Source organism: Equus asinus, chromosome 19 (genome assembly GCF_041296235.1).
Source record: "Equus asinus isolate D_3611 breed Donkey chromosome 19, EquAss-T2T_v2, whole genome shotgun sequence".
Taxonomy (NCBI): Eukaryota; Metazoa; Chordata; class Mammalia; order Perissodactyla; family Equidae; genus Equus; species Equus asinus.
This window is the reverse complement of record NC_091808.1, coordinates 20,596,250-20,609,866: the sequence shown is the minus strand read 5'-3', so window position 1 is coordinate 20,609,866 and position 13,617 is coordinate 20,596,250. Positions and strand designations below refer to the sequence as shown.

Below are 13,617 nucleotides of genomic sequence, written 5' to 3'. Positions count from 1 at the left end.
ATGTGAAAATAAATTCCTTTTTTATCTTAAACCAGTTTGAGTTGAGTTTCTCTTCTAGCTGAAAGGGTCCAGATAAAGAAGTCATGGTATCAGAACCACGACCAGGATGGTGGGGAAGCTGCTAGGAGCATCTGGGGTGAGTCGCCCACCAGAGGCGTCCCTAATGCCCACCACGTACCTGGAGCCTGGGCGAGGCCCCTTTTTGCCCACCGGAGACCTGGAAGACCCCTTTCCAAACAACACAGCTAGATAACAGCACGGATTTTTCTTTCACTTTATCATTTATAAAGCCATACAATGGATCGCAAAGAAACAAAGCAGCTGTACAGGAGCGACACAGCCTCAGTGTACAATACATTCGTATCCAGGATAAGGAGCATACACCAGGGTTTATACAAGGTGGCAGAGGTTATAGGCATGATGATACAAAATAGAAAGTATATTTCCATCTATATAAATACACAGCCGGGGGCAGGGAGGATGCTGGGGGAGCCTGCTTCTCCTGCAGAGGGCCTGGGAGACGGGGTGGGGAGCGGTAGGGAATTCCTTACACTTGTTTCGAATGACACGTCAGAGGGAGGAGAGAAACGCAGCGTGCACACACCGAAGGGCTTTCTCTCTTACACACAAACCAAACATGGACACACAGGAGAGTCTCGAACTGCTTAACACTGCCTGGGAGGCAAACCTGGGACGTCCCTCTGCAATCCCCTCGCTGCTGGGAAGAGCCCGGGACGGGGAAGAAACAGAGGTGCTCCCACACTCCCGACACCTGAGGTCAGAGGAGCCCCACCCCATGTGCCCTATCCCCACCCTCGCCATCACCAAGATTCCACCAATCGGGGGCCCTACAGGCCTCGCCTCCTGATTCCTTCTGCTGCTGGGTGATACTGAACTTGACTTCGCGTTGCCCATCACCTCCAACCCAACCCCTCAGTTCCCTAAAGAGACAAGCAGATACACACACACATCCACACTTGCACAGGCATGCACACACATCCTGGGTTACCACTGGCCAGGGGACTCTAGTCTCAGGATTCCGGGGCCTCCAGGAATCCGCCCCCCCACCTGTCCAAGGACCCCGAGTGTGGGGAGATGCAGGGACGGGAAAGAGCCCCCAGATGGGGCATTGGCCCACTTGATCTCCTAAAGCATGTCCTGAAGCTGGGAAAAGCTGAAGAAGGGGAGGAGGCCAAGGAGGTGGGAGTGGTGGACAAAGGTCCGTGGCACAGATGTTCCACTTACAGACTCCTCCACACCCCAGATGGCATGAGGGGCCTGTCCAGTCTCTGCTCGGGCCACCAGGTGGGGCAGAAGAAGGCTCCCTCCTAGAAGCCCCTTTATAGAAGGATCGCCCTTGTCCAGCCGCTGCTCCCTGTCACGGTCACGCGGCCACCAGGCTCCACCACCCCTATCCTGCCAGCCTCTGACATACCAGGGATTCCTCAACACCCAGGCAGAGGAACCCTAGCAGCCCGCGAGCCTTTGGAGCTGCTGTGGGAGAGGCTGCTCCAGTGAGGACCAGGGTCCTAAGGCCTTTCCCAAACTCAGATGGGACGTACGGCTGGCTAGATGAAAGAGCCAGAACACAGGACCGCACGGCAGAGACATTCCAGTCAACTCCAAACAGCTCACTTCCTCCCCATTTCCCCTCTGGGGTCACCTCTCCATTGTTCCCAAGCCCAGTCCTCCCCGCTGGTTCCTCCTGGGAAAAGCCACACAGACCTCACTGGGCTTCCCTTCCTGCTGATCAGAGAGATGTCACTTCCCAGCTCCGTCCCTCCGGATGCCATCCAGAGGCCCAGCTGGACAGCTAGAGGCAGGCTGGCCTGGGGCAGGGACCTGAGCCTACCCGGGGCCTGCATCGCTGCATCGCAAGCCCGCCCTACCTCTTGCCCTTTCCCGCCAACTTCTCCCAGACACTCCCTGCCCGCCTGTTTTCAAGACCAGTCAGCACTCTCCTGGCTGACAGACAGATTCAACAACAAACAACAGCAAAAAAGGTAGAGGGAGGGAAGAAAGGATAAACATTTATACAATAATAACAATAATTATTAAAAGTGCTTTCTTTTAAAGGAAATCTTTGGCAAGAATATACTGCAGTGCTGTGGGGGGTGTGTGTGTGCGCACGCGTGTGCATGCGTGCACAGACCTAACCTGCGAGACCCGGGAGGGCTACGCTGTCTTCCCAACCAGTGTCTGACGCAAAGGCAGGGCCGCTGTGGGGACGGGGGCACCCTGCCCCATCGTTCTTTGGAAAGGCCAAATTCAGGGAAACCACTCCCTCCAGAAGGATGCTGGGGAGCGAGTGGATGGGCTTCCCAGCACCCCTGGGTCCTCCCCGCAGGCTCTCGCCCAGCTCAGGCCTGAGTGCAGTGGGCTGGCCGTGCCTGGGCGGTGGGCTGCAGGTGGGCGGTGGGAAAGCATGTGGGAAGGCTGACCCCAGACCTGGCCCCGGGTCTGGCTGCCGGAGGTCTGTGGCTCGGCCCGGCCTCAAGCGTGGAGAGGGCATCCAGACCAGGAGGAGAGAGGCCGGGCCATCCTGTGGGAGATTGAGACATTCACAGAGGAAGCAGGGGGCACCGCCTTCTGTCTGGGAAGAGAGTGGGGTGAGGGAGGGAGTGAGGAGAGGGAAGATGGGTGTCTGGCTTGAATGCCTTGGAAGGAAGAGCACTCTGGATAACCTTGGGCACCAGGCACAGGTGTCAATCTTTGGGAATGGGGGGCTGCTCCCCACCTTCTTCAGACACTCTCCTTCCCAACTCCCTGATGTCCACACTGATACAGCTTCTTGGAGGTGAAAAGACAGAGAAGTCGCACATGTCACCCACGCCCGCCACAGTCATGCACGTCGCCCACAGGCTCACCTGCTCCCTCGGACCCACGGTGAGGGGGCGGCTCCCCTCTCATCTCTGGGAGCTGACAGCCAGGCTGGGCTTGCCAGGAAATAAGGGGGCCCCAGGGGAGGGACCACGGGGACCATCCCCACTGAGGTCCAGAGTCTAGGGCAGGCTGAGGCCCAGGTGAGGAGCCCCCAGCTGCTCCAAGGACAGAGGCCCCCACATTTCGGGCCTCACTTATACATATAAAGGGAGTGGGGATCAGCTTCTGCCCAGGGAGGCAATAAGGCAATATGGGAAACAATAAATACTTCTTGTCAATTTACCTATTCTTTTTTTAACCTTTTCTTATATTTTATTAGCTTACAGATTCTGTCAGTATGTCTCACATATATATTATATATATTTATATATCAGTACAAGGCCTCTCTCTAGGGGACCCCCACAGGCCTAAGAAGCTATGCAAGAATGGAGCCCGGGTGAATTTTCCCTGCCAGCTTAGACCCTTGCCTGGCGGGAATGGGGTTTCGCGACTGCCCAAATGGACTCAGCCGTTTGGCCTCTGCTCCACGGGCAGCTCGGCTCTGCTGGGGAGACTGAGGCAGAAGGGGGAAGAGCAAAGCTTTGGTATTGTCGGCAAGCCATATGGGGTACAGGTGGCAGCCCCCAGCACTCTGCTGATGTCACCCTGGGCAGCCCAGCAAAAGTCAGACCCACAACACCTGCAGAGGGAACACAAGGATGGGAGGCGTCTCCCCTGGGCCTCACCCAGCAGGCTCCCCAGGGTAAGTCCCGACATGGGGAGCCTACAGGACAGCACAGGGCAGGGCAGGGCAGAGCAGGACAGCTCGATGCCGAGCAGCCCCAAAGGCATTATGCAGATGAGCAAGTCTGAGATAAGGCCGGTCGGGGCCCAGACCTCGAGGAGGCGCTGAGGGCTGGGAGCTGGCGGGAGCCACCTGCCCACCTGACCGCAGGGCCACACACTTGGGGAAGACACCCGGAGCTCAAGAGCCACTCTTGCTGATGGTTCTCATCCCCAAGGCTGTGGACACGCCTGCCCCCATCTCCTTGAACCAATGCTCCAGCCTCTGGGTCAAGGCAGAACAGGAGTAATGCTGCAGAGTGGCCAGACCCCACTGGGGTCTTTGCGGAAGAGAAGGGGCTGGTGGCACCCAGGGCCACAGGTGCAGGGACCAAGAGAGAGTCTGCCACCCATAATCTTGGGTGTTCCTGGGGAAGAGGGCTTATGTCCCTCTCTGCTGCCCTCTCACCCCAACTCTGACCTTCTTTGGACAGTGTGCATGTGTGTGCACAAACACATGAGAGCTGGACATGTATATCTGTTTCTAATTCTGGCTGAGAGGCAGACACAAATCAGTGTGTGAGCAGGTGGTGCGGACATACATATACCGCATACATACACCCACACGAACTATGCACTGGAGGCAGAACAGAGACACGCAGGGGCCTCGGGAATGAGACACTTCCAACAGCAAAAGCTGATGTCCCCTGCTGGCTCTTTTTGGTTTGGCAATCTACCCTAGAGGTGGCCAGAAAAAGACTCGCTCAACTTGATTTCTTCTTGCAAAGCGGTTAGGTTAGGGGGACAGAGCTTTTCCATTTCCCCCCAAAATATGGACCCCCAGGAGGCTGGGTCTGTCTCCTCGGAGGAGCTCGGCCTCCCAGAGGGAGAGGGGGAGCTGGGCGGACCTGGTTGGTCTGGAGGCTTCGGGAGTTTCACAGTGTCCATCTACCCAGGGGAATCCGAGTTATTCTCCTCCGTCTCTTTCTTTCTCTCTCTCTCTCTCGCCCCCTCCCCTCTGCATTTCACTTCCCTCTCCCCACATCGCACTTTCTTCTCTCCTTCTCCAAAATTGGCCCAAAGTCCTCCTTCTGGATTCAAGGGTGGTCAGGATTCATGGGTCCCCTCCCCACGTGCCCCATCCCCACGGCCCTGGCCCGGGGCCAGGGACGGGGCTCATCTCTTCTGGCCGGCGCTCAGCATGACCTTGGAGACGAAGTTGACAATGGCGGAGGCAGGCTGGTTGGGGTCAAGCTCAGCGAAGAGGTGGCAGGCGTTGTCCGTGGTGCTGCCCTGCTTCCGGGCCACGAAGCCGAAGAGCCTGCAGGGGCAGGAGAGGGGTGACAGGCATGAGGGGGCAGCAGGGACCCCAGGCCTTGGAGAGCCGCCCAGGTGAGCGAGCTCATCTTCAGGCCGCCACTGCTCCCCGTCTCTCCAGTCTCCCTGAGCGTCGGGGACTAGGGTTGGAGTGGAAGAGAGTCCTCTCTTTTGCACTGACAAGAAAGCCAAGTCCTGGAGACGACAGTGTCATCTGTCTCAGGGTGGACATAAATTCCTCCCTGGGGGCACAGGGGGAGGAGGCAAATGACAAGACTGGACAGTAAGAGGTGGGGATGAGACCAAAAATAAAACAGGAACATTCTTAGACGAGTTTCTCAGTCCATCCCAGCCCCACCCCTACCCCTCGGCTCTTACCCAGGATGCACAACACAGGAATAAAATGCTGCTTGCCTGTCAAAGGGCTTGGCCTTCTCACACACCGGGAGAAGGTCAGGGAGACAAAAGGACAAGGGGTCACCACCCCCCAGCACACACAGACATTTCTCTGGGGCTCCAGAGAACGGGAAGGGGAGGGGGGCCTCACACCTGTTCCCCCACCCCCACTGCCTCCATCGAGCTACTGGAGCGACCTGGCATTCTCTCCGTGCAAAACAGAGTTAAAAATATGAGAGCAGAGAACAGAATGTGAACTCGGGTCCCCTCCCCGCCGGGCACGTTGCTAATTAGAGCGAGATGGGGAAATCAGGACAGCTGGAGATTCCGATGGAAACCCCTGTCCTAAGACTTGACCACAACAGCTAAAATTAGCAAAGGTGGGTCCAGCTTGCCACAGCGTGCCCCCATGCGTGTACACGCACACACACACTGGGCTTCCTACAGCGTTGTCTCCCAACTTGGTTTCAGGGACTGCCTGGGACAATCCTGTCAGAGCCTGGGGTAATGGTCTGCTCAAGACCAGCCCCCAGAACCACCTTCCCATGGGGCTTGCTTGGGCTCCTTGGTGCAGTGACAAGCGATAAGGGTGGAAGGAGGGAGTGGCTCCGAGCTGCCTGCGTGACAGCACCAACCCTGGCTGCCTGGTTCTGCCAGGATGCAAGCTTGCCAGCCTCGCCGGCCTAAACACTGCCCGCCTGCCCTCCCCTGCAATGTTTATTTCAGCTCCATGCTCCCAAGGCCCGTTCAACAATAGCCAAGTCCTTGCTCTGCTTGGGGGAGTGGATGCAGGCAAGAAACCTCAGGCTCCCTGGGCAGGAGGAGCCTTTGCAAGAACCTGAAGACAGGGGCTGGCCCCGTGGCCGAGTGGTTCAGTTCACGCGCCCTGCTTCGGCAGCCCAGGGTTTCGCCAGTTTGGATTCTGGGTACAGATATGGCACCACTCATCAAGCCATGCTGAGGCAGCATCCCACATGCCACAACTAGAAGGACCCACAACTAAAAGTACACAACTATGTACCGGGGGGCTTTGGGAAGAAAAAGGAAAAATTAAAAAAATCTTTAAAAACAAAGAACCCGAGGGCAGTGCCTCCTTAAGTTCGGCTGAGGCGTCTCGCTGGCCTCGCCCTGGTCCTGGCCCTGAGCTCTCCTGAGCCGCCACCACACCCAGCAAGGCTGAGCATCAGAAGGAACTCAGCACAAAACCCACTGCTGAACGTGGAGCAGGCTTCCAGGCCTGGGAGCACCCGACTCCTGTCCCTGACCCGTCTCCCCGTCTCTCTCCTCCCAGTGGTGAGTGAACTTCTGCAAGTAGGAAGCTCCGGCCCCCTGGCTGGTGGCAGGGACTTGGCCACCCTAATGACCCCGAGAGCCAGGAGAAGGCGGAGGTCAGTGTGAGGCAAGGTTTGAGAGGCTGGACGCCTGGGTCCTCCTCTCAGCTGGGCTGCTAACCCTTACGTGACCTCAGGGAAGGTGAGGTGCCCTCATCCCTCTGGACACCCCCAATGCTCACTGTGCTGACAGCTGTCAGTCCCATTAATTCCTGACTCAGGTGGCCTCACTGTGCGTCCTCCTGCCTCTCCTCCCTGCCTCCATCCTCTTGTTTCTTCTTTGGACAAGTATTTATCAACCCCAGCCATGTGACAGTCCCGCCCTCAGGGAGTCTGGTGGCCAGGCCTCCCGCCCCCTCGAAATGGTCTCTCTCCTGCCCCCACACCCATTTCTACCTGTCCAGACAGTACTTTTAAGACCCATTTCAAACCCAAGTCCTTTCCCCAATCTCGCCCTGCCCAGCCGTGCCCCCTCTGTCACACCCACACACGTGAGCTGTCCCTCTTGGCAGCGCTCACCCAGCAGCAGTTTTAATTTACTTTTTTAATAGTGAAAATTTTCTTTTTCTAAAACAATCTTATATATAAAGTCTGCATATATAAAGGTGAAATCAGTATTTATGGCTCTAAATGTACCAATTCAGCAGCATAACATCCACCTATTATAAGTCAACCAGTGAGAAAAATGGGCTGTTTGGAAGAGCCCAAGAAAGTGCTAGAATTATAGACAGTAGGGACAGTCTATGTCAGCTTCAGGACCCAGGTTATTCCTGCACTTTGTGTTGTTTTGTGATGTTGAAAAAACCCTGGTTCCTACTGATAAACAACTGCAGGTCCTAACAGGGCTTTTCCTCCCTCTTTACAGCTCAGGTGCAGCCTGAGGACCCAAGGGTTCCTTGGGACACAGTCTGAAAACCACTGTAGCACGTCAAGTGCTGCTGACACGCGTGCCCCACCCGCTGTGCCAGGGTCAGGCCCCACTCTGAGTCCTCCCGGGGCCGAGTTCTCACAGGCACTTGGGAAATGCCAAACAGATGGAAGAGTCGACCAAAAGGCCCCAGGGCCGCCCCTGGAATTTGGACTTGCTGGGCTCCCGGCATCCTGAGGAAGAAGTGGAGCCCAGCCACACCATTCACAGAAGCCCACCCACAGGGCAAGAACACAATCAAGGAAGCCAGGACTGGGGCAGAAAAGATCGTCTGAACAAGCCCACTGCTCTTGCCTCCAGTAAACTCGGCTTTCTGTCCACTTCCTCAGCTCCCTGCCGGGCTTGTCCTGGGAGCAGGGAGGTGACAAGACCAGAGGCAGGAGACGGCAAAAGACCTGGCTGCCTGTCAAGCTTTTCTCCAAAGCTGAGCGACCCTCAATGCCCTTTGCCTCCCCCATGGCCCAGTGCCAGATTCTAACCCTGACCCCGCTCCCCTGTGCCACAGAGCACAGAGACCTGCCAGCTGGGTCGGGGAGAAGCCACACTTACTTAGCAGGGGCACCTCCGTCCGTCTTCATCCACCTACAGAGAGAAAGACGGCACAGTGTAAACTCCGCCTTCTCCTCCAAGCCCAGCCCTGGGTGTGCCCAGACCTTCCGGGGAAGGCGGGGGAGGCCCTGTTCCAGGGGGATGGGAGCCTCCGAACCACGGGGGGAACCCCAGGTGGAGAGAGAACACTGTGTCTGCCCCCCAAGGAGCTTTCCCCAACATGGAGAGGAGGAGCAGATTCCAGGGGGGGGGACACAGCAGAGCGAGTGGAAGCAGGCATGTGAGTCCCTGGGAGGAGCTCCAAATTTGTGGCGGGGAAAACTCAGAAAGATGCCCAGTATAGTTACTCAGAGTCCCCCACACTCAGGCAGATCTTCAAGCTGAACCAAGACTACACACATGCACACACACAAGCTTGCACACACACAGACTTCAGTGTTCCAGAGCCAGCTGGTGGTGTTTACAAGAGACTTACTTTCTCTCCTGTGGATCCAGGTCACAGAAGGTGACAGTGTTGAGGGGGTAGTGTCGTCTGAAGAAGAGCCTGTGGCACAGACATTAGATAAACACAGTGAGTGCTGGAGTGACTGCTCTTCTCTACCTTCCACCTGCAGGTCAGGCCACCATCTGTGGCTGTCATAGGTTAGCCTGGGCTGCTCACAGTGGGAACATAATCAATGCACAGGAACAGAGAGATGTGTCATAGAAACACGTCCCAAATGCTGGAGGCTAGTAAAAGAAGGAAGAAACCGGCACTGAGGAAGGATAAATGGGAGGGAGCCCGGAGGAGGAAAGACAGGGGCTGGGGGACATGTTAAGAGAGAGCCTGAGAGAAAAGGCTCTTCTCTAGAAAGCAGGTGATTTTATCAATTGCATTTGCAGGTGTATACTCAACAAAGGCATGTCTGTAGAGGGATGGATGGATGGACGGATGGGAGACTGATGGATGGATGGATGGGTAGATGGATGAGTGGGTGGATGAATGGGGGATGGATGGATGGGTAGATGGATGAGTGGATGGATGGATGAGTGAGTGGATGAATGGGGGATGAATGGATGGGTAGATGGATGAGTGGATGGATGGATGAGTGGATGGATGAATGGGGGATGGATGGACGGATGGCTGGATGAGTGGATGGATGGATGGATCACTGGATGGATGGGAGATAGATGGATGGGTCGATGGGTGGATAGATGGGTACAAGGGATGAATCAATTGGTAAAAGAGTGGGTAAGTGGATGCATAAATGGGTCACAAAGGGAGAGCCCAATACAGAAGCAGGCAGAAGAGTCTTACTTTCTCTGGTTGTCAGTCAGTGTAATTCCCTGGGCAGAAACTTTGAAGTGAACAATAGTGGCGGTTGGTGTGGGGTCAGCAGCCAGTGTCTCAGAAGTGGCTTTGGAGATGGCCTGTGGCCCAGTGAGTGACTCCATGTCCACAGAGTTGATGAAGAGCACGTTGCAGGCTGGAAGAAACCCACCCAAGGAGGAGTCATGGGGGCTGAGTAGGTGGGGACAATCCCCAGGTCCTCTCCTCAGGAGAAGGAAGCAGGTCAATCAGGCTAGCCTCAGGCCAAGGCATCTGCACACAGACATGCGGACTGCCCAGAGAGATATGAGTCTGGGTGACGTCCAGCCTGCCCCTGCAGGAGGGGACAGGGTGGGGAAGAGGAAAGGCCTGGGTGGGGACAGGCTGGGGCGGCCACTCACCTGCCCCTTGCTTCAGCAGGTCAGTGGTGGAGTTGGCGGGGCCTGAGCTATCTTTGGATTCATCTGTGGGATCTGAGACAAAAATTTAATTCAGCTGGTGATCAAAACTCCAGAGCTGGAAAGAAGGACAAGCTTGGCCGGGCCTAAGCCCGGCTCTGCAAATACTGTGCAATGGATATGCTTTTCATAACAGGCCTGGCGGTCGGCACGTGCGCGTCCAGTCTGAAGGTTCAGTGATTAAGTCCAGCACACTGGCTGGGAGCTCTGGAGTCCAACAGAGCTGGCTTCAGACCCTTGCCCCAGCACGCGCTAAGTCTCTATAAAACGCAGAGGATGATGACAGCACCCATCTCACTGGGCTTTTGAGATGCTCCACGGCCAATGTCAGCCCGGTGCTCGGCATAAAGCAAGCCTTCAAGTGACAATTGCTGCTGTTCTGCATTGACGCCTCTGTGTAGAGGATAAACGCCCCGGTTCGGTAAAGCATTAACACAGCACAACCACAATTTCAATATTAATAAGAACTGAGCACTGTTTATGCCAGTGTTTCTCAGTATTTGGCATGCAGGCTTATTCAAATACAGGTGGCAGGGCCCCACCCCGAGTTTCTGATTGGAGGGGCTTAAGAAGATCTGTATTTTCAACGAGTTCCCGAAGGTGCTGATGCTGCTGGCCTGGGGACCAGACTTTGAGAACCACCGGTTTCTACAACGTAAATATCAAACAGCTTTATAATTGCTGAATTACTTTGGTAAAGTCCATAGAAATACAATTTAATCAGTGCCTAAATTGTGTGGTTAATAATGCTATTTAAGTTGCATTTGAACTTTTAAGCTAACAATGGTGGTCAATTACCATTAATAATTCAATGAATTGAATTGGATACATAGAAACCGTCAAATAAGCTTGGAGGTTTTATGTGTGGGCATAACCCCAGGAGCTCCAAGGGAGACTGGAAGAACGTCTGAGGGCCACTTCCGAGTATCCCATTATTGAACAGAGAGGGTAGGGAGAAGGCATCCCAGTTGCCAGTTCCTAGACCTCAAGTTCAGGGCTGGACATGTTCCCCCGGTGTGGGCGCTGTGTATCCAGGGGCTGGGCTGCAAAAGGCTGTGCTGTGAAAAGTTTGTGGCGTCCATCTGCCACGCCCCAAGGCTGGGACACCTCTCCGAGAGAAGCTAAAATCTCCTTTGCAGGCCCTGCTGTCTCACTCGAATTTTCGCCCTGTCCTGAGGCTCTTGGTTTCCATTTTAATTTCCCACAATCAAAGGAGGGCTTGCTCATCCCCAACACCTCCATGGCCCCTCGGTCAGGGAACACCGTCTCAGCCACGCAGACCAGAAACTCCAGAGACATCTTGGCACCCCACTTTTTCCTTCCCACGCCATACAGAGCCCCCTCTTCCTCTGAGAGCTCCCTCCTCTCCATTCAACCAACCTCCAACCCCTGGGCACCCCCATCACCCAAATCCGTCTTCCCTCCCCCCTCCCTCGGCCCTGTCCACGGATGCCCAGCTCATCCTCTGGACACGATCCTCCCCGTGACTGCCTCCTACTTCCAGTGCATCCTCTGGGATGAGGCTTATTCTGAGGATTCAGGATCAGTTTCTTAAAGCCTCCAGAAAATGTTCCAGAACAATCTGGCAAGTCAATTATGTATGTTCCCAGAGTCAAGCTTTTAAATGAACTTTACCCTTTTTTTTAATAGAAAAAAAAAGAGAGTGGTTTTGAGTTTCCCCAGATTGGCAAAATGATCTGTGTCCTCCAGCCCTGGCCCACGTTCTGGAGCAGCTGGCAGGGCTGAGACGCGGATCCAGGGTGCGCTCGCGGATCTAGGCGTTTCAGGTTCCTACCTCGGTTTGGAATGACCAGCCTACAGGGCAGAGCCAAGGGGATGATGGAGTGCTGGTAGACCAGGGCGGACAGAGATCCTGCAGGAGGGAGACGGCACGTCAGGGGCAGCAGTACCGGGAGCCGCCCCACCCCACGCTGCTCTCCAGAACCTTCAGCCACCTTATTACCTTGCCCTCATCCCACTGACGAGCTGAAAATCCCTCCCTCTTTGTTGGAAGGATCCAAGGGAGGAGACTCCAAAGGCTCACGCTAGTCCTAAGATCACCTAACCACTTCCTTTGAAGGAAAGTTCCTCCTGCCATCTCTCCTACGTCTCTCCCGTGGCCGGGGCCCCTCCCGGGACAGTGCAGGGAGGCCTCAGAGAAACGTGGGATCGAATCCCAGCTCCGGCACTTACTAGCTGTCTGTTCTTGAGTAAGTCTATCTTCCATGAACCTGTTTCCTCATGCGCAAAATGGGACGATAACACCTACCATGCGGGGTTGCCGTGAGCCCAGAAGTAACCTGAGGTACCTAGACAGTGACCTTCACAGGGTGGGTGGTCAAGAAAGGCAGCTGTGGTTGCAGATGTTATTCACATTGTGAGGATACAAGTCTCAGTGAGCGGGACCAATATAGGGAGGAACCTGGCAGAGCTAAGGAGCCACCGTGCAGAGGAAGGGAAGCCACCGTTCCTCTTCTCTGCTGCGTCTATGACGAGGGGACTGGCAGAACTGTGACAGCGGATTTGAGATGGGCCTGAGACACCGGAGACAGGCAGGGGGACAGCTCACCGAAGTTCGGCTCATTGGGGCACCCTTTGAGCTTGACTCCTCTGGGGCCGGTCTCTATCAGGAAGTGCCTCACCAGCTCATGGGTCATGTCCCCTGGGATGAAGAGAAAGACATGAGGACTGGTCACGTCTCATGGCGTCCTCCCACCACCTCCCAGACCGCTTCATAACTTCCCCAGGGCGGGGTTGTGATGGGAAAAGCGTCATAGGGGTCACGTGGCCAGAAGCCTGGAACACGGACACCACCACTCCGATCCCACCCCTCAAGGAAACACAGTCAGAATCCCAGTAATCTTGCTTCCCTGTTCTCTGATCCCAACCGTCACCAAGTCCAAGACTTCCTTATCTGAAGACTGACTTAGCAAGGACCAGCCCCCGCGACAACAGAGCCCTGCCCAGCCTCTGGGTCCCTGCGGCACCCCAGGGTCTGAAGAGCCTGCACCGACCGCCTAGTCCCAAGGCCCCGCTCGAGGAGACAGCGGTACCTTTCTTATTCTGCTGCATGATGGTCGGAGGCGGGGAAGACACTTTCATGGCCAGCCCATAGGCTCCTCGGAAGGAGTGGCTGTCCCGGATGATGAAGGCTCCAGGCTCCTGGTCCTTCAGGAGTGCGATGGCTGAATTGGGAGGGGGGCGGGGGGAGAGAAGAGAAAATAAATAAGCAATTGATGGCCCTGGGTTTACTTAAGTCTCACCAGGCCCATCAGATTCTCTAAATTCAAACTCTCCTCACTTGGTAAACTTTTTCCATAAATAGCCACATAGTAAATGTTTCAGGCTTTGCAAACCATGCAGTCTCTATTGCAACTATTCAACTCTGCCGCGGCAGCCTGAAAGCAGTCACAGACAGTGTGCAAACGCACAGACACGGCTGCGTTCGATACAAGTATTCACAAAAACAGGCAGCAGTCAGGACTGGGCCCGGGGCCATGTCCCCCTGTCCTACACTACTTTCCCAGGGTCCTGAAGCTGGCCTCTTCTCCATCCCCACAATCCCAACTTTGTTTTTTCTGTAAAATATGCAACAATCTCCCACGTCACGCAGATGGAGAGCCGTTTCCTATTATCTTGGCTGATCTTTTACTTTGCCCTGGAAAACTGAGTCTTTCTTGCTTT

The 13,617-nt window shown here is 55.3% G+C and overlaps 1 protein-coding gene across 13 annotated transcripts in view; it reads right to left on the bottom strand.

Annotated features, from left to right (window-relative positions):
* Positions 1-260: 260 nt before the first annotated feature.
* Positions 261-13,617, bottom strand: part of TNS1 (tensin 1) — a 176,913-nt gene continuing 163,556 nt past the window's right edge. For all 13 annotated transcript variants that reach the window (XM_070489750.1, XM_070489754.1, XM_070489757.1 and 10 more), the window contains 8 exons: positions 12,987-13,118; positions 12,503-12,595; positions 11,729-11,806; positions 9,877-9,948; positions 9,464-9,632; positions 8,642-8,710; positions 8,167-8,199; positions 261-4,966 (listed from right to left, as the gene is read on the bottom strand). In XM_070489750.1, coding sequence (XP_070345851.1) covers positions 4,822-4,966; positions 8,167-8,199; positions 8,642-8,710; positions 9,464-9,632; positions 9,877-9,948; positions 11,729-11,806; positions 12,503-12,595; positions 12,987-13,118 — 791 coding nt within the window. In that variant the 3' untranslated portion in view covers positions 261-4,821. The remainder of the gene's footprint in view (positions 4,967-8,166; positions 8,200-8,641; positions 8,711-9,463; positions 9,633-9,876; positions 9,949-11,728; positions 11,807-12,502; positions 12,596-12,986; positions 13,119-13,617) is intronic.